At 37.2% G+C, this 20,934-nt stretch overlaps 1 protein-coding gene across 1 annotated transcript in view; it reads left to right on the forward strand.

Moving 5' to 3' along the window:
- The window catches only part of CLCN1 (chloride voltage-gated channel 1), a 2,440,475-nt gene that overhangs the window by 1,500,349 nt on the left and 919,192 nt on the right, over window positions 1–20,934 (forward strand). Inside the window, exon 8 of the mRNA XM_044079868.1 lies at window positions 16,539–16,664. Within this exon, the coding sequence (XP_043935803.1) occupies window positions 16,539–16,664 (126 nt within the window). The remainder of the gene's footprint in view (window positions 1–16,538; window positions 16,665–20,934) is intronic.

Below are 20,934 nucleotides of genomic sequence, written 5' to 3' on the forward strand. Positions count from 1 at the left end.
ATGTTTATTCATTTATTTATTGAATATTTTAATATGAGAATAATGTCAATAAATCTAATTGGTTTAAGTCATTCTATTAGAGATACAATATTCTTACATATTTGAAACATCTTGAAGTATATCTTGTTTACAGGAAATTCATCCTGTGTCTTATGATCCCACGGCATCTTTAAATGTTTAAACAATCTCAAAAGTACTGATTAACTCAGATGATAAATATTGAAGTGTTGCAATTTTGTCTCATTCAGGTAAATTAAAGGATATGAAAAAGCTTCAGAATTCATATGCCAAACAATTTGTTGGCTATTGATCAATGTGGAATTTTGTTATTTAACTATAGGCTCTGTTTATACTCTTTTTACAAGCTATGCATCAATAGTTTATTTACTTAGGAACTGCAAAATTATTTTGGCTAGAGGCTTTAATATAACTGATTTAAAAAGTAGAAAGAAGTCACAAGCTGAGATGTTGAGGGAAATTTCTTCTACAACATTCATTAATGGATTTAAGAGATTCATGTTGATAGATTGATGGCATTTAAGCTAAACGCATATTGATCAAATATATTTAGCTGAAAGCACTTTCGGTTTTGCAGGGGAAAGCTCTCCTCTACCTCATACTCCCTGAACCTAAATATACCTACTCCAAGGTCACATAAAGGCAGAGAAAATGGAATTCTCTGTTATCACCAAAAACGCTGTCAGCTAAACATTTTTGATTAGTCTGTGTTTAACCAAACTACCTTTGACAGATTGACATGCCCTCACTTTAAGATGATATACAAATGCACAATTAAATGGTAATACCTATTTTAATCATAATTATAAGACGTATTAAAGGCTCGATTTTTTATATCAGGAAATATAATTGAAATAAATACCCTACTAAATGAAATAAACTACTAATTAATTTATGTGTTTATAAATGTTTAACTAGTTGTGGGTAAGGGTCGTTGATTTTAACTGATGTAACAGCTAGAAGCTTGCAGAATGTCATGTGATTTTATTTTTGTATAAATATGGCTACGTTTTTGTCATGCAATTATTCTGAAGAAGTCAGGTGACTGAGCTGATGAAAGCGCTTAATAAATCGTTTGAATTGTAGCTGGCATGGACTGTTGCTTGCTGGTTCCATTCATTTCATTTAGTTTTGTTCTGGTTCTCAGTTTGCAGTGGTTGGAGTTTGTGGTACCAGCTATGAGTGGTGGCTCACGCACTATAGTGTTGAGCAATGACCCAGTGGATAATATCGGGCTATTAACGCAAATTTTACAGCAGTGTTCCAGGGACATGGTTAATGAATCCGAAGGGAATAATAATTCCAACAACTCGTTCGATAGTAGCATCCCACCGGGACAAGGACACAGGACTGTACAGATTGAAGCAGCCTCTGATAGAGGTGATAGATCACAACCTGCTGGTGAGCTAGTTTCCTTTGCTATGTGGTTTAACAGGGAATTTTCTTTCAGCCGGGCAAATAATGTGGTTTCGGAAAGGGGGACCTTTCAACAAACATTAACTGTTTTTGAAACTAAAGTAATTAAAGCAAGAAAGCTGCAGGTGGAGAATGCCTATTTTAGAGACTGCATAAAAAACAAATTGGTTCCTAAACGGTTACGGAGTTGGAAGTACCCTAATGGTTTAATCAATGACTCTCCCCTGCATCATGAGCTTATAGCATTATTTGACAAACAGGGCATAGAGCTGCTTGAAGTACTCATGAAGCATAACCAAAACTCTATAGATTCACTTTATGTAGAACTGAGTGAGTTGGATACAGTCCCACATGAGGATTTATTGTTTGAAACATCAATTCTGACTTATAAAGCTGCCTTAGACAAAACCGATAGAGCAATTGGGGAGATACAATTGAGGAAAGCCAAAAAGCTTCAAAGAGACATTGTAGCCTACAACACTGGCTCGGCATACCCAAAACCCCCGCCTACTAGCAACTCGCAGAATATGCGTGATAGAGTAAGAGGCAACAATGAGGTTCCTGGAGGGAGAGCTGAAGAGTGACCAAGCAATGGAGGCCCTTTAGGGCGGGAACCTCCACGGAGATCGGAAAGGATTCAAAACCAAGCAAAACAACCACAATACAGGCCGCAGTGGAACTATCAGAAGGGGTCCTTCCAGCAAGGGAATTCGGCCTGGAATGGAGGAAGGCAAACACACAGGTGGAATTAGCTCCAAATTTAAATAACTTACCAGGCAATGGTGGTGACACTGGCTCTAATGATGGTGCGCCCTTTTCTTGTAGTTTATTCACTGATATTTGTGATTCTGATATGAGCTGATATTCTGCTCAGAGTAATATGCAAGGTGACTTTATAGTGCACAATTATTCTCCACAAGCATTTGATTCTGACTTACTGAACATACTTAGTTGTTGTTGTTTGTTGTTTGTCTTTCGGCTTTTCCCGGTTAGGGGTCACCACAGCGGAACTCCGGTCCGTTAATGATTGGCAGTTATTTTTTATGGTGCCAAGTTGCCAGCCCGATGCCCAACCTTCAACGAAGGCATGCCAATTCAACGCATGCCTTTCGAACACCCACTCAACCGCAGGGAGGACATGCAGACTCCACACAGAAGGCACTCCCAGCCCAAGCCAAGAATCGAACGGGAGAACCTCTTGCTGTGAGGCAATGATGCTACCGCTGCACCACTGCGGCTCAGGTACCGAACATACTTAGTAAAGGATTTAATTTTGTCCCGATGGCAAGATCTAACTTGGTTGAACTGATTATTGACTTAAAAGCCTTTGTTAGAAAACTCAACTTTAAATTAATGTTTGAGAATGACAAGGTTAGTGATGGTATGCTGCATAGAGTTAGTTCTTGGAATCCACCACTACCTGCCATTCTGCATTTATTTGAAACTCTTTGTGAATTTGATTTCAGAACATTACTAGTTAATAATCCTGGTAATGGTGGTGTGGGTAATCTCAATGTTCAAGAAAGTTTGTTACTGAAACAGCTGGTGTCTAATAAATCTCTTAGAGTGATGAGACCTGATAAGGGGGGGCGGGGTAGTCATTATGACTAAAGCTGATTATAATAATCGAATGAATATGATGCTTTGGGATGGTGCACTTTATGAGGAAGTGTCACGGAATCTGGTTAATATTTCCAATTACAAAATAGATCTGGCCTTAAATGATTTGTTTGACCAAGGCCAAATTGACATAGAGTTACTGAATTTTATAAGTGTTATCCATCCCAAGGTGCCGAACATTTTCGGTATCCCTAAAATACATAAAAATGTATATGACCCCCCAATGAGACCTATAGTCAGTGTAGTGGGTTCAAAAACATTCTTTATTGGTAAATACATTGACTATTGGTTAAAAGTTGTCTTGAGGGAAGAACAGCATTTATGCATTGACTCATGGCATTTTTTGGAAAAACTCAATGGACTAACAATGATAGAAAATGTTTCTTTTTTGACAGTAGATGTCAATTTGTTCAATGTGATCCCACACACACCAGGGCTTGAATGGTTTGAAGAGTTTTTATTTGATTCCAACAAATTCAGCAATAATGATGTGGCAGTTTTAGTTACACTCATGGAACTAGTGTTGAAACACAATTTTGTGTTTTTTGAAGGGCAGTTCTTCAAACAACTTAGAGGGGTAGCTATGGGGGCATGTTGTGCCCCCATTTTTGCTAACATCATTAGACTTATTTGGGAACGTAAATTTCTTTTCAGTTCTCCATTTACAGGGTTATGGAAATTGTACCTGAGATATATAGATGATTTGTTTTTTGCTTGGATAGGGGACGAGCATGAAGTACAGCACTTTCTTGATTACATCAATAATTCCATGGAATTTTTTAATTTTACACACAATTACAGCAAGGAGTCTATGAATTATTTGGGTGTTATGGTCTCCAAAGATTTGGTTGAGCATAGTTTAATTAGTAACCTGTGCAGAAAACCTACTTACAGCAACAGCTTGTTGCATTACACTAGCTGTCACCCTGTGCATGTAAAAAGGGGCTTGGTAAAAGGGCAATTTGTCTGAATTTCTTGGATGGTCAATAGGGAGGTAAATTTCCAAGATCAATGTAGGAAGATGAACAATATGTTTTTATCAAGAGGTTACCCCCTTGACCTCATAGAGAGAACCATGGATGAAGTTATCAGGAAAAGATATTCAGGATTATTTAAACCTTTATTGAAGGGGGCTATTGATTGTCATGAGTATGTTCCAGTTACTTCAGCTGCCTCCAGTGAAGTTGAGCAAGGTTCATTTCCAGTTACATCTTTCATTACTAGGTTTTCTATGGACTGTAGTGACATTTTTGACATTTTAAGTAAAAATTGGACTGTTTTAAGCAGTCAAATAGGGGTCACGGACAAATTAGGGATCTCACCTAATATTATTTTTAGGAGGGGAAAAACTTTTAAAGATTTGTTACAAAGTATGAATAATGAAGGAATAAAGTATGGTAAGGGAACTAAGGCTTGTGGATTTTGTGCACAGAGTGATTACATTTATTCAGTAGATAAGGTGGTTATTAATGGTTTTAAGGTGAAGGCAAGAGGGAATTACTCTTGCATTACAAAAGGGGTGGTTTATGCTACACTCTGCTGTCAATGTGCCAGGTTTTACATTGGGAAAACTAAGAGAAGTTTTAAAGATTGGATTTATGAGCACATTCGGGACATCAGAATTGGCAATACAAATAGTGCCTTGAGCAAGCACATTGCAGAATACCCCAATCACACTTTTAGAATTTTAGTTATCGATAAAGTTACACCGGATTTAAGGGGAGGTCCTTGGGATGAAGTACTTAATTTTAAAGAATTACGGTGGCAAATTAAACTTAATGCCACATCCACCCCAGGACTGAATGACAACATTAGTATCAGTAGTTATTTAAAGCTACGGTCTTTTTTTGGTTAGTTTTAATTAGTAGTTTATTTCATTTAGTAGGGTATTTATTATTTATGTGTTTATAAATGTTTAACTAATTGTGGGTAAGGGTCGTTGATTTTAATTGATGTAACAGATACAAAGCACAATGTCATGTGATTTTATTTTTGTATAAATATGGCTATGTTTTTGTCATGCAATTATTCTGAAGAAGTCAGGTGACTGAGCTGACGAAAGTGCTTAATAAATCGTTTGAATTGTAGCTGGCGTGGACTATTGCTTGCTGGTTCCATTCATTTCATTTAGTTTTGTTCTGGTTCTCAGTTTGCACAGGAAAAAAAACTACCCATCATACAGCATTAGAGAAATGATAGCTAAAGCCTACCTCCTACCTACCCAATTGTATGCCTCCCTGCTCTTTACTAATCTACAAATATCCACATAAACATAGTGGGAACAATGCTACAATACATTAGCATGCTTTGCTGCAAATTTCCCCTTTATAACTCATCATAGTTCTGTCCTTAAACAATTAAATTGGACTAAACTGGAAAATCACTTCTACTATTGGATGGCATAATGGTTAAGGTATTTGCCTTACAAACAAGAAGTACAGGGTTTGATTCTCACTGAGACAGATTATCTAGGCTTAAAATGGCCAACAAGGGCAGCTAGTCTCATACTTGACTATGAAACTATAGTCAGCTACTACTAGCTCATACTTTAATATACAACCCTGATGAGTACCTTGCACTAAAAGGCATGTTTCAGCACTATAACTCTACCAAAGCTCTTTGTTCTAAAGGCAAACTCCTCCTCTCTGTCACTTAAGTCCAAAATGCATGGGGAGCCTCTTTATACCCATACTCTGTAGCTACCCTCTGGAATGCCCTCTCATGTGTTCTCAGGCTTCTTGAAAACCAACAGGCATTCAAAACATATGTAAGAAAACACCTCTGAACATCCTGGGTGTGTAGCTGTATAACTCCAGGATAAGTATAACATCTCTGATTTCTTCTATTATACTGTTCCTCTCCTCTATTCTGCTACCAGCTATCACTCTGTCTTCACCCATCCCACCTTCAACCTATGCCTCTCTTAAATTTTTACCACTAATTCATATATCTCATAATTAAATCAGTCTTTTGTTAGTTGTTTGTTATAGGACAGAGAACCTGATAAATTACATGTACAATGAAGACTGTCGGTTGAATATTTGTAATAATCAGTGAATAAATGATATGTCTCAAAATATGTATCATTATATCAAGTATATTGTATTGTACAATTATCCCATTCTTTATGGTCTTTTCACTCTACAAAGTATTTGTTTCAAAAGCAAAAATCACTGTAATGCACATGGCCATTTTATTACTTATTAATGTATCATGGTGGGCAGAAGGCAGCATTCTGAGTCTTTTTTTTTAACCTTGGAACTGGAATCCTACTTTTACTGTTTACTGTGGAACGCTGTTAACATAACGCTAAATTTACAGCAAGCTTCCTTAGTCCTTATTTTACTCCTGCCCTTACTAACTCTCTTTGATGGCTTTTCCCCATTTGTATTGTTCCATCCTTTATTCTTACTTTTAAGATTATCATTTTTACAAGTGTTTGTGTATTTTAATGCATGTGATTTTGAACTTTTAAATGACCTTGGTTTATTTTATTTCATGCCTGCCTTTACAAATCCTTGTATCTCAGTACTGTGATTCACAGCTTGCTGTTAGAAATTGTAATGCCATTTCTCTACAGTTGTATTATGATTTTGTCATATGTTCAACAGGGATCTTCAGCAGAAGAGGCATTTAAGGACTGCAGATGAGATATACCTTTAAAATGTACTGGTCATATTCTGAAGCATCTTTGTTTTGCATTTAATTTAATTCCCACTTACACTTCTGGCATTAAAGCCACAAATGATTTTGCCAAAAATCAATCAATCAATAAATAAATAAATAAATAAATACATAAATAACAGTACCGTGAGTTGCCTGATTTTTCAGTTTCACTCTTTTTTTCTTTTTTTTTTTATAACCACATCCATGAATAGATGTCATGATAAATATCTGACAGTTATTTACATGCATCTGCAAAGTATTATAGGTAAGCACAAATTACTTACTTCTTTAGCTGCTTCTTACTGACATTGTAGTTTTAATACTGCATTCTTACATGTATTACATTTCAGTGTAAGGTCTTCTACCTGCAAGATCTATTTGATCACTTTGCAAGAAGAAAGAAACCCCTACTGATGCATTTCACACAGAAATACAATAACCTATATGTTTGTTTAACTAGTGGAGCATTTAGGGGTCAGTCTTTCATGATGTCATAGTAGGAGTTTCATGTCTAAGATAATATTCATGGTACTGTCCTCATAGACAAAATAAAGCGCAGTTTCATGTTCTATACACCAATGAGGTTATACCTAATTTCAAGGGTTTGTTAGACCTGTTTCAGAATATGACCAATTCAATTTAATGAAGTCATAATGAAAAAAAAAATAAACTCCCTTTATTTTCATTGTACGGTATCCTAGAAATTATGAAAATTATCTATGGAAAGAAAAATCATTTCTGAAACCATTAGCTGAGAGACACCATTTTCTCATTGCCGGTCTTTGTCAGAATTATTTGAAATGTTTGAGATTATTGGAACTGTATTGAACACACCACAGTAGATAATATCCAGATTATTGATGCTCCACTCAATGAAATGGATGTCATTATTCAACAAGTCAAGTACTATGCAGGCAAAATGTCAGATAATGCATCATATAAGAAAAATGGTCAAACACTTCAAAAACAAACCAAAAAAAGAGGTACTCACAATCTAAGAAACTAAATGTTGTGTCTTTCAGCTTTTCCCAGTTAGGGGTCGCCACAGTGGTACTCCAGTCCGCTAATGATTGGCAGTAGATTTTTACGTGCCGAATTGCCAGCTCTGACGCACAACCTTCAACGGAGGTACGCCAATTCACGCATGTCTCCACACAGAAGACGCTCTAGCTGAGAATCGAATAGGACAATGTCTTACTGTGAGGCGACAACGCTACCTCAGCACCACCACCACAGTAATCTAAGAAACTAAATACATTTGCAGCTACTCTAGGTGGCAACTTAGTTTGCCTATTCTCAGGGTCAGATCTGCTACCACTCTTCAGGCCTGATTGCTAATGCACTATTGGCTTTAGTTCAGTACCTCAATCATATCTCCTAGCACCTGCCTTCTTTACCCTGCCCTAGTTATAGTTCTGTATTTAATCTAAGAAACTAAATACAGAACTATAACTAGGGCAGGGTAAAGAAGGCAGGTGTTAGGAGGTATGATTGAGGTACTGAACTAAAGCCAGTAGGGCATTAGCAATCAGGCCTGAAGAGTGGTAGCAGATCTGACCCTGAGAATAGGCAAACTAAGTTGCCACCTAGAGTAGCTGCAATTGTGGGGTACCTTTTTTGATCTCTCTTTTTATTAATTTTAGTAGCCTGGAGGCATGTATTTGAGGTGATGAAGGACATTTAATTTAATCTTCTTTGCTGGTTAGCTGAATGTAGAATGCTACAAAACTAATATACCATCTGCCCTTACCAATGTTTAGAGCTATTATGTGGCTGCAGCAGTGTGAAATTTCTGACTCTCAAAGCATTCACCCCTCCAATGACAAAATTTACATTCAAGCAATCATCAGCAGAACAAAAGGAAAAGTCACAAATACATTAAAAACTATCTAAAGTCCTGAGTTACTGGCAAATATTTATCACTGAAGGCATTCATGCTGAAACTGCAACATTATCTTGCTAACTGGGACTCTTGCTCAAAAAAGCTTAAATGTGCAATACTACACTGCAGTAACAAGAGCTAAAATTTATATATTTCTTTGTTGGTCTTGGAGAATATCGCATTTCTCAGGTCCAGAAAGTAGAGCAACTATAATCAAAGAGATACTTATGTCCCAACTTGATACATGGCCTCTTCCTCCTTATTACAGAAGCTTTAACAAAAAACCCTTAAAACTCTACTGTTAAGAAAATCTGCAGAGACATAACCATCTCTCCTGGACAGGAACGTCACTGTAGTCTATTAATAAATGTTACTTGGTTCCCAGTAAAGTAACAGGCAGATCTAATACTAGGCTCACTTCTTTATAATCTCATTAGAGATGACTCCTTTAACCACCTCACTGTCTACTAGTTAGATGACTGAAGAACCTTTGCTACTGGAACCCCAGAACTGCCTCACTCCGTACTCAGCAAACTAAACCTTCTATTAGTGAGCACAGCTTTGTCGTCTTTGCCCCTAAACTATGTGAATCCCTTCCTGTGTCACCTAATGACAGTAACTCCTACAATACCTTCAGAAAAGGGAAAAATCACCTCTAAAGGGCTACTGTTCAGAAATACTTTCACAATCACTGCCACTATAGAGACCTCCCACCACAATCATATGGCAACAAACATAATATCTGTATTTTTGTATTGTGTATCCATTCAAATTTGGAAAGGTCTTGCTGTTTACAAAAAGTTCTCCAAAACCGTGTCTCCCATACAGCCACTAATATAATTTATATTTCACTAATATATCCTATATTCTTTGTAATTATATTTCTACTTATTTTTTCCACTCTGTCCTCATAAACGTTCAGCTATGATTACTTATCATAATCTTCCTATGGATAGTCATATAACCATATATTTATACCTTCAAATATTTGTATTCATACTGTTATTTGCTTTATTTTATTTGTTTTTACTTGTATTTGTGTATTTTAATGCATGTTGTTACTAGAGTATGCCACATCTGTATTACTGATTAAAATGTATTTGTTATACTCTGAAACAAGTGTGAGTAACAAACCTTTGAATTTGTAATAGTAAAACTGCAATGTAAAGAAGAATCTGCTCTTCTAAACGTTTTTGATTACACAGAATGCTTTACAGTTGTATGTAAACCATTACCAAATACCTATCATGGCATTGCTTTCTGTGTTTGGTTATAGAGAAAACACAATTAAAATTGAAAAATTAAACAACACATTGTAATCTTCATTATTTGCAAAATCACTTGCAGCTTTAACACCAGGAATGTTACCGTCAATGAAATTAAGTGAAAAGCAAAGATGCTTCCAGAACATGACCAATGTACTTTTAAATTGCACTACTTCTTGGTGTCCCAGCTTATTGCGTATTAATTGATTTTTTTATCATGTTGTTAAGTACTAGCTTATTTAAATAATTTATTTTCTGAGTTGGCAATGCTGGGTAAACCATCTTTTTAACTAGCTCATACAATGTTTGTTATTACTCATGCTGAAAATCATGTCTAAATTTTTTGGTGTGAGTTTGTATCTCAGAATGAGTCAGAAGATGACCCATTGAGATCAGTGATCTCCCACATTTAAGAAATACAGATAAAAGTAAATAACAGTACAGTACAGTACAACCATTAAGTTTTCTTCCCAGCAACTAATTCTGCATATACACTTCTGCTGCCTGTAGAAAAAACAAATGTTGCCACTAAAATTTGACAGGATGTGCCAGTTTACAGGTCATACCAGTGGCTCAAGGTCGCAGAGAGTATAGAGAACCAGCAGAGAAGTAGTAGAACATCTGTCATGAAGGCAGTTCAACCATTTAGCTTATTTAAACAATGAAATGCATCTCCTGGAGAGAGCAGATGTTCATCACAGATATGCCAGTTAAAGCAGAGTGAAAACTATAAAGATTTTTCTTCTTAAGCTGTTGATTACTTACATGCCACTGAAAATGAAATACTAAAGTAGTTTTGTTAAAATGACAACCAGATCAGTTGTCTGATTAGATATAATGAGAGGGATTCAATATAGGTGTCATCGTGTTCTGCAGGTACATGGAGTACTTGGCTAAAGCTCTTTGATTGTACATCAGTTGTTGCAGATTTCATTTTTACATTAGCAATTAGTTACAGATAACATTTCTATTTTTGCTGTTCTGGCCTGTTTAAATATCAAATCTGCCTGTGCTGGATTTATTTCTCTTAAGGGGAGTTTTTTAGACTTGCCTTCCTGCAACATTTTGCGTTGAAAGTGACAAGAGTTTTCTTTTTTTGTCTTATTTTTTATTTAATTTAATTTAATTTCTTATTGTCATGCAGCTCTGGAGCATAGCTAAATGTACAATCACAGCTCTTTTTAATTTACCTATAAGTTACTTTCTTTACACACACCATCCCACTTAAACATTTGTCTTTATTTCTGTTTTTAATGTTCATTATCACTGCAGCTACATACTATGGTTCTGTCCCTATCAATTTCTATTCCACATGTAATTCTATAGGAGTAGTCTCTATTCCTATAAGCGGGTCTTGTAGTTATTTTTATGTTGAGATGGCTACTTGGATGGTGTGATCCAGGATTACGGAATACTTAGTAGCTATAAAGAAAAAAGACATAAAAATGCATTAAGTATCCCCAAAATTGTGTTGATAGTGTAAAATTTTATTTTAGTATATTATTGGATGATGAACCATGTAACTAATGGGGGGATAAAACAATTAGATGTTAAGAAGACAAGATAAAAGATTCAGTTTGAAGCAGAATGATTGTTTGTACTGAGCAACACAATAAACATTGTTTCTTAAAGCAAAGAGATTATAGGCAATGAAATTAGTAATGAGTATAAGGTTAATTTTAGAATTATTTTTTCATATTTGTTTTTATGTTTTTATGTCATGTGTGTAGCTTTTTGAACTTTGAACTGTTAATCAGTAATTTAGTAGCATTATTTCCTTTATAGTATTTAATAATCTGGGGTGTTCCACATTTTATACTGATGAAGTCTTTTGTTCATGTAAAGACAAAAGTAAATCATTATAATTTTGCCTACCATGAGCAACTGGGGAGGAGGTCTGATGGATGTAAACCATATTTAATGAAAGTATTGAGATGTGTTACCCTTGAGAGGATAAGCCAAGATTAATAAATACGAAAAAAACAAAGGAGGCTCCAGACCACGTCTGCTAAAATCATATAAAAGTTTTAATCCAAAGTGAGTGCTTTCGTAGCTCAAGGCTACTTCATCAGACAAAAACTTACATCAAATGTGCAGTATATATATCATCAAGTCAAATAATTAATCAGTTAAATCACCAATTAACTTAAAGGTACATAGCTAAAATCATCACTTGAAGTAAGTCCATAATATAAATATACATACATTTTCCTAATTCATACTATATTTTGGACTTACTTCAAGTGATGATTTTAGCTATGTGCCTTTAAGTTAATTGGTGATTTAATTGAGTTTTTGTCTGACGAAGTAGTCTTGAGCTACGAAAGCGCTCACTTTGGATTAAAACTTTTATATGATTTTAGCAACCGTGGTCTGGAGCTTCCTTTGCTTTCTTTGTATTATATTTTTACTTTTGGAGGAGCAGTTTGCTTGCACCACTTCATCTGTATCTGCAAGATTAATAAATGTGCTGAGAGGTGTGTTCTTGGGTAGTTGGATAAGAGCTGCATTAGAAAGTTAAGAAAACTGGACTCCAGGATATGGGGGCAAGCCACACTAAGGGATGTCATTGGTGTCTCACTTAGCCTTCTGCCATGGGTTCCATTTCACCTATAACTAACCCTGATTAGAAATAAAGTACGGCTGCATAACTCTATATATATATATATATATATATATATATATATGAATTTTGATTGAAAGATCAAAAGTCCGAATCCATTATCACCGAACATACTTTACCGAAAGCACTTTCACCGAAAAAGCGCTTACAGTAAAGTATATTTAAAAAAAAAGCATTAAACCTACTTCTATGCAGGTGGGCAAGCCTCCCTGCACCCCACCCCACCCCTATTTTAATATTCTCACTCCGAGGTCGCACTACAGCGGGGAAAAGGGAATTTTCCCTTATCTGCACCGTAGTACAACTGTCACAATGAGCATACTTATCCAAAAGTGCTGCTTCGGTGAATAGTACTTTCGGTTAAGTATTTTTGGTGATTTCTGCTTCGGTGGAAAGTGTATTTGGGGATCTGTACAGATCATATATATATATATATATATATATATATATTCATGGATTGCATAATAAAATGATTTGTCACTGAACAGAGCTTATTTTTAATAACTGATAACTTAAGAAAAAGCTTTCATAGCAAAACAGAAATAATTAACAAACAATTCCTTTTTTATTATTAATCTTCACATATTAAATCCAAGCATTTTTCCTGCATACCTTCCTTTGCTCTAAGGAACTTGATTATAACCAAGTTTGTCTCTCAGTAATGGAACACTAAAATTCTGAACTGTTAATGAGCTGCTTTTTGTGCCTAGGGTACAGGGTTTGATTCCCAGCATCTACGTTTGCCTACTGTGTGACTGAGCAAGTCACGTAACTAAACAGTGGTCCAGAATTACCCCTGAAAAGGGGCATCTATGTCCAGTGGGCTTGCCCAGCCAACAAATAGTTAAATTAAAAAATGAAAGAGGTGCAATTATAAATGGGCACATGCATATCAGAACTGAGGGGCTGCTGTTTTGAAAAGACAGCACATGGTGACAGCCATGTACTGGCAGAAGATCTGCCTAGTCCTTCATAATGAGATTATTAGAACTACGCAGTAATGTCTGTTGTCACAAATATGTCTAATGCTTTTTCTCACTTATATTCAATTATGTAATAAAAATATAAACTGGTCAAATAAACACAATAACTAATGTGTATACATTATAATATAATTTTGCTTGTTGTATTATGAAAATGTATTTATTTATTTATTGTCTTTTGTTTACAGGAAATATCCCACTGGGCATAAGTCCCATTTTCAGCAAAGGTCTGGGGAGAAAAGCTCCACATAAAGTATTCTATTACAATGAACAACAGTAAAACTAAACACTTTAAACATTACTTTGCATGTAACATTGAGATAAATAGCAAAGACATTTATGAGATACTTTAGAAGTTATATTATTTTACTTAAGTCAAAGACGTGTTAACATGTAATAGCTGGAGATACAAGAGCTATGATAATGCACATAGGTTCAGTATATGTATACTGACGTTAATGAGGTAGGATGTCACTACAATAGGAACAGAAAATAGAAGACGATGAATGGTCTAAGCAGAAATAATCAAGAAAAACATAAGTAGAAAACATTCTGATAGTGAGGAGAGTGAGATAACAGTAGATGGTAATGTGATGAAGTGGGTAAGGGGGGTTATTAGTAGGAGAGGATTAAGGGTGTAGGTTAGCTGGGGAGGCAGTAGTGGAGATAAAAGAGAAAGAGACAGAGATAAGAAAGGTGAAAGAGTAAGGACGACTGATAGAGAAACTGGCAATGGAATAGAAAGAGAAAGAAAGTTGGGTTTAGTCAGGATGGGAGCATGAGTATAGCCATGAGGAAGTTAGGTGTTATTAAATGTTATGTTTACAACGTGGTAATGTTGTCTTGTTTTAGTAAATCACTAAAAATTATACTTGCCTATCTATTTCCCTGAAATGAAATTCATTGAGCTAAGATTTGAAAAAGGAGATTGAATGAAAACAGTCTTTTTGATTGAATACTGCGTATGCTAAATGGAGAAAAGCTTTGCTTTTTTGATAATTTTACAGAGGGATGTAACACATATTTGTCGTGTGTGTAACCCTTTTCCGTGTCTGTTTGTATGTGTGAGAAGCATATGGTACCAGAACTCAAAGACCACTGTAATGGGGGAATTGTCTCTTTATCTTGAGATAGATATTATCTGACTACATGAAGTCAGTAGTAAAGGAGATCATTTCCTTGTCAGTCTTCAGAAAGGCCACTTTTGTTGAGCTGTTTTCAGTGAAGCACTAATGAATTTTACTTTTGTAAAATGAAACACAGTTCAGTAATCGAGATAAGAATTTTAGATATTTATACTTCTTTTTCTTTCTTTGATAGATCTGTACTATCTGAGCAATTACTTGGGAACAAACATTCTATCATATTGTTTGGTGGGAGGTGACAAGTTTAAAATTAGAAGAGACCACAAATTACAATTATGGTCTTTCATTCATAAGGAATATTACATTTCTTGGATCCACATCTACATATAAAGATCTCCCTTTGGACAGTTTATAAGTTACTCTCTCACTGACCTTTCATCAAGTTTTAATACATGTTATGGATCTCACCTTCTTAGCACAAAAAATCTGGACAAAGACAAAGATAATGAGGGGATAAAGCCACAAAAATAGGGACAAATTTTAAATACTTCTCTTAGAAAATTGCTAGAATAAAAGGTCTTGAGTTATCATACATTTTCTGAAGGATATGAAGTCTTAAAATCAAATGCCTGTAATAATTTAGTGAATTCAATCCTTACTGCTTTGCCACAAAAATCCAGAAAGCCAGTTTTCATATGGAACAGACCCAAAATATGAGGCAAAAATCTGGAGAGTTGAGAGTTATAACTATATTTAACTTGTGTCTCAGTCACTGGTGTGAGGTGACAATGGAGGATGGCAGTAGGCAGCAATGGTCAGCTCACTCTTCCTGGGAGGAGGGGGGTGGCACCTAGTGGGAGCACTGAGTTTATGCAGTGCGAGCTTGTTTCTACACTCTGTCCTTAAGAGCATGTATGTAGGCTGAGAGAGCATGTGGAGGCATGCCCCCTGCAGCCAGCAGCACAGAAGCAGAGCTCAGAGTCACTTCAAGGGAGAGACCGAATGGTGCATAGGAGAGGGTCAGCCTCCTTACCAAAGTGAAAAGATGGTCCCTTCCATCCTGCAACATGCAGTTATCTCAATACTGCTGATCCAAAGCCATGACTTAGTGCTTACATCACATTAAGTTATTATGGAAATGGTGATTTTATACATGAAGGCCATAACATTAAGTACAAATACATAGTCTGTGAAAATTATCAAATGGGGAAGGGAAAAACGTTGTCAATAAAAATCTCCCTTAAAATGAGAAAAGCTGAGCAATAAAGTAAATAATTATAGCAGACTACAAGTCATGGATAATCTTCCATTTTAGCCACATGCATTTGTATGATATCTCATAGCTGAATTATGTGTTAATCTTGAGTTTAAGGGTAACAATCAGATATAATTTCTGTTTTGCAGTGTAATGTAACATTTTATGTGAGTGGATACTTAAATATTTGCAATACTCATAAAATATTAAGGTGCAGACATTGTTATTGTATACATTTTAGTTAATTGTTTTAATAATAATAAGAGTGAAAGGAAAATTAGCATGCAGTAAAAGGGAATTATGGAATGCATTGACGGAAAGTAATCAAGTTCCTATTCAGTCTGTTCTTTCTTATTGAAATAACTAGAGTTATGGTTATGTCATTTGTGTTATCCATTTCTTCATGTATGTGTCTTCATTGACATTTTTCATTATTACAGGCATGCCTAGAGGATTATGCATTCTATTTTCCACATCCTTTACTCATAATTGTTTTCCATCTCTACAGAATGTCGATACGCTTATCCAAATTCCACTAGGCTATTAACTGAGAGGTCACTTTTCGTCCTTTGAAAGATATAAGGATAGATATTTGCTAATCCTGTTACTTTTACACATTCCAGCTTGCTGTACAAAGCAAAATTCAAATATTGTATAGTATTCATAAACCGTTCAACATTCCAGAGGTCTTTAACTTGATTTTGCTTATTTTTGTCATTCTCAAGGGGTTCTCTTCAGCATTGAGGTGACCTCCACATACTTTGCTGTCCGGAATTACTGGCGGGGATTTTTTGCAGCAACATTCAGTGCTTTCATTTTTCGAGTTCTTGCAGTTTGGAACAAAGATGCCGGTGAGTAGGAATGGCTTGAAGCATGTTAACTATATTTTACAAATCGATGTAATACATATTGTTAGGCTAAAATGAAAAAGCAAGCATAGCCTGGTACTGTCTTTCAGATTTGCAGTTTTTTATCTAATGAGTTGAGGAAGTATAGAGTCAGCAAATGCTAGGAACAGAAACTGTATTCTTAGCATTCCACTAATTTAAATATAGGCAGTGGGTGAAAATGAAGCAACATCTTGCAAATATTATCATTCCATCATGTTATTTTCTATTATATCCTGGATCTGGTGCTTACCAATATGGGGGACCACTGTAGCACCCCCATCGTGAGGTCTTTCCTGGTGAGATCTGACCACAAATCAGTCTCATTCAAAGTAACTATCACATCTGACCTCCCCCTAGCAGCAACGAGACTAAAAAAGTTCTCCAAAGCAGATTACAAACTCTTACAGGGTGGTATAAATATCTTCACTGCACCTCCCCCTTCAGATGGAACTGGTAGCTATGCTGAGTTCTATACCAATGCTTTATACAAACACCTGTATAACTGCATTGACTCGGCCATACCCATTAAGACCAAAACAAGCTCTTCACAGAAGAGCAAACCTGTAGTGGACAACTGCCATTAAAAGGCTTTACAATAAGAGGAAGAAATTGCTGTCTAAGGTGCTGTACAAGCACATTCACTCGTGCATGGACCGAGCCATCCCAAATAGAACCAATACACTGTAGTCCCCTGCCATAAATAAGCTGTACAACAGAAGGAAGAAACTGTTGCAGAAAAGAGGAAGGATCCAGGATTCAAAAAACTCCCTCACCAGCCTCAGTAGAAAGCTGAGATCCCTCATAGAATCTTCCAAAGCTAGTTATGAAAACAAAATTGCCAAAGATGCCAAACACAACCACAAGGCATTCTATAGCTATGTCAAGAATCTAAATGGCAATACTCAGATCTGCTCTGAGCTACAGCAGAATGGCACTAGATATACTGATCCCAAGGATATTGCCAATATCCTAGCAGATAGATTCAGTGCCAACTTCACCCCCTCTCACCACCTAAAGGGCCCATCTCAATACAGAAAGAATGCCAAATTCCGGTAATCACGGCCACTCAGGTAAAAACCGCACTCTCCAATGCAAAGAATACAGCATCCATGGGACCAGACGACATCCTGGGCTATGTACTGCATGAACTACAAAATGAACTGGCACCTCACCTATGTGTCATGTTTAATCATAGCCTCACCTCAGGCTTCATGCCCACAGAGTGGTGCACAGCTACAGTCATCCCACTCCACAAGGGGGGATCTACTTTGGATCCTGGGAACTACCATCCTATCAGTCTGACAAGCCTGATCTGCAAGGCCATGGAACGTATTATCACGGAACTTATAAACAAAGACATTGGCAACCTTCAAACACTGGACCCCACCCAGTTTGGGTTCATGAAGGGCCAATCTTGCCTCCTGAACCTGATCGACTTCTTCGAATCAGTCTCCAGAGCCGTGGACAAGGGTAAGGTCATTCACACAGCCTACTTGGACCTCGCCAAGGCTTTCGACACTATCCCTCACTCTGGAATCATGAATAAACTTACTAAGCTGGGCATTAATCCCTATGTCACTTGATGGCTTGTAAACTGGCTTACTGACAGAACACACACTGTAAAAGTAGCCAACTCCAAATTCAGCTCCAGACAAGTGACAAGTGGTGTACCGCAGGGTTCTGTTCTGGGACCACTCTTGTTTGGCATCTACTTTTCTGAAGTACAGGCCAACACTAAAGGACTCTGGCTTACAAAGTTGGCAGATGACTGTGAGCTGGGAGCCATTACTGAATCCTCAAATGATGTGGGTATACTACAAAAGGGCCTTAATGAAACAGATGCCTGGTGCCAGAGCCATGGGCTCAAGCTAAATGCCAAAAAATGTATAGTTGCCCCCTTTGGGAAAAACCACATACCTGTGAACTACCACATAGGTGGCAGTACACTAAACACCAAAAGCGTGATAAGAGACCTAGGGACACAAGTGGACAGTGGTCTCACCTTTGATAACCACATAGCCACAACAGTTAGAAAATCCTTCTACGTGGCACACCACATCAGTAAGTGCTTTTCATCCAGAAAAAAGGAAGTCATTGTCCCTCTGTACTCATTCCTCATTAGACCCATTATAGAATACAATGCTCCATTTGGTATGTACCTCACAAGACATCTGCAACAACTAGAAAGGCCGCAGAAACACCTCACAAAAGAATCACAAGCCTAAAGCAGATGCCTTATGCTGACCATCTAAAGAAACTCCAGCTATACTCTGTTGCATATCACCTACTCAGAAGCGATCTCTGCCTAACATACAAGGCCATGTCAAACCCAGAGTTGTTGGGCATGCTACACTTAAAGAAATCCCATTCCCTCTGAGCCACATGCTCTAGGGATTTTAACCTTGTCATCATGATGACTAGAACATGCTGGAGGGATAGGTTCCTGACCCAGAGACTCCCCATGCTCTTGAATAGGTTGCCCATACATGTCAGACAGAGTGCCTCAATGGCCCTCTTCAAGAGGAACCTTGACGATTGGATAGGAGATAGGAAATTCACTCCGGGGATCACATCAGTCACCCTGTTAGGCAGAGGTCCAGGAAAGTAAATATTTGTGGGAAGCAATAGCTAGGGAATCATTATGGCTAGGCTTGTATAGGTCCTAGGGTCGATAGCCTAGTACCTACCTATGAACCTATAAGAAGGAGTGGGCCCTAAACTGGAAACAATCCTGCCTCAGCTTAAAAATGTAAATAAGACTTCTTGTGAAGTTCTCTGAAGTGAACTATGAATTTGAATTAGCTTCCTCAACTAAGGGTAACCATAAGGCATTCTTTAGTTACGTCCATAACCTAAAAGGAAAGGCCCAGATTTTTGCAGAACTGGAAGTTAATAATACCACATATACTGAGCCTGTGGACATAGTTAACCTGTTAGCTGACAGGTTCTGTGAAAACTTCACTCCCCTGTCCCCAATGCACGTAGCCCATTACATCCCAAACAGCTGTGCCGTTTCTTGTAGCTCTAAAGGGCAGGTCATAAATGCCCTATCTAAGGCCAAAGACACAGCATCTATGGGACCTAATATCATCACAGGCTGCATCCTACATGGACTCCAACAAGAATTAGCAACACCATTGGGTGCTCTTTTCAATCATAATCTAGACACCAGCTTCATCCCAGCTGAATGGAAAATGGCCACTGTTATCCCCTTGCACAAAGGTGGTGCTTCCAGTGACCCTGGGAACTATAGACCTATTAGCCAGACTAGCCTGATCTGCAAGGCCATGAAGCAAATCATCATGGACCTTATCAACAAAGATATAGGTAATCTCCAAAGACTTGATCCTACTCAGTTTGGATTCATCAAAGGGAGATCATGCCTGTTAAACCTGGTGGACTTCTTCGAGACAGTCACCATGGTTCTGGATGAGGGGAAATCTGTGCATACAGCCTACCTAGAGTTAGCCAAGGCTTTTGACACTATCCCCCACTCAGGAATCATTGAGAAACTCATCCAGCTAGGTATCAACACTTATATCATTAGGTGGTCACTAACTGGCTCACTAATAGAACCCATACAGTCAAAATAGGGGAATCCACCTCCAACAGCAGATCCATAATCAGTGGTGTTCCACAGGGTTCAGTCCTGGGACCTCTACTGTTTGGAAGCTATTTCTCTGAAGTACAAGCAAAAACCAGAGGTCTCTGGCTGACAAAGTTTGCTGACAGCTGCAAACTGGGAGTGGTCATAGAATCTCCAAATTATGTCAACATCCTACAAGAGGCATTGATGCGAAAGTGTATTTTCATCCTTTTTGGTAAGAGCAATGTTCCTGCTAACTACCACATCAACAGCAACAACCTAAGTATGTACTCAATGGTGAGAGACCTGGGCACACATGTTGACAGCAAACTTATCTATGATCACCATGTCTCCACAGTGGTAAGAATGGCATTCTATATTACTCATCTCATAAGTAAGGGCATTGCCTCCACAAAAAAATAAGTTAAAACCTCCCTGTACTCTTCCTTCATCAGGCTAGTAATTGAGTACAATGCCACTTTTTGTATGTACCTTTCCAAGCACCTGGAGCAATTGGAGAAACACAAAGGTTGCTCACAAGGAAAATTCATGGTCTTCAGCATCTGTCCTATGTGGATTGGCTGAAATCACTGTCACTTTATTCTGTTTCATACATACTACTCAGAGGTGATCTCTGTCTTATGT

This window comes from Protopterus annectens, chromosome 8.part0 (assembly GCF_019279795.1).
Source record: "Protopterus annectens isolate FY-2018-M chromosome 8.part0, PAN1.0, whole genome shotgun sequence".
Taxonomy (NCBI): Eukaryota; Metazoa; Chordata; order Ceratodontiformes; family Protopteridae; genus Protopterus; species Protopterus annectens.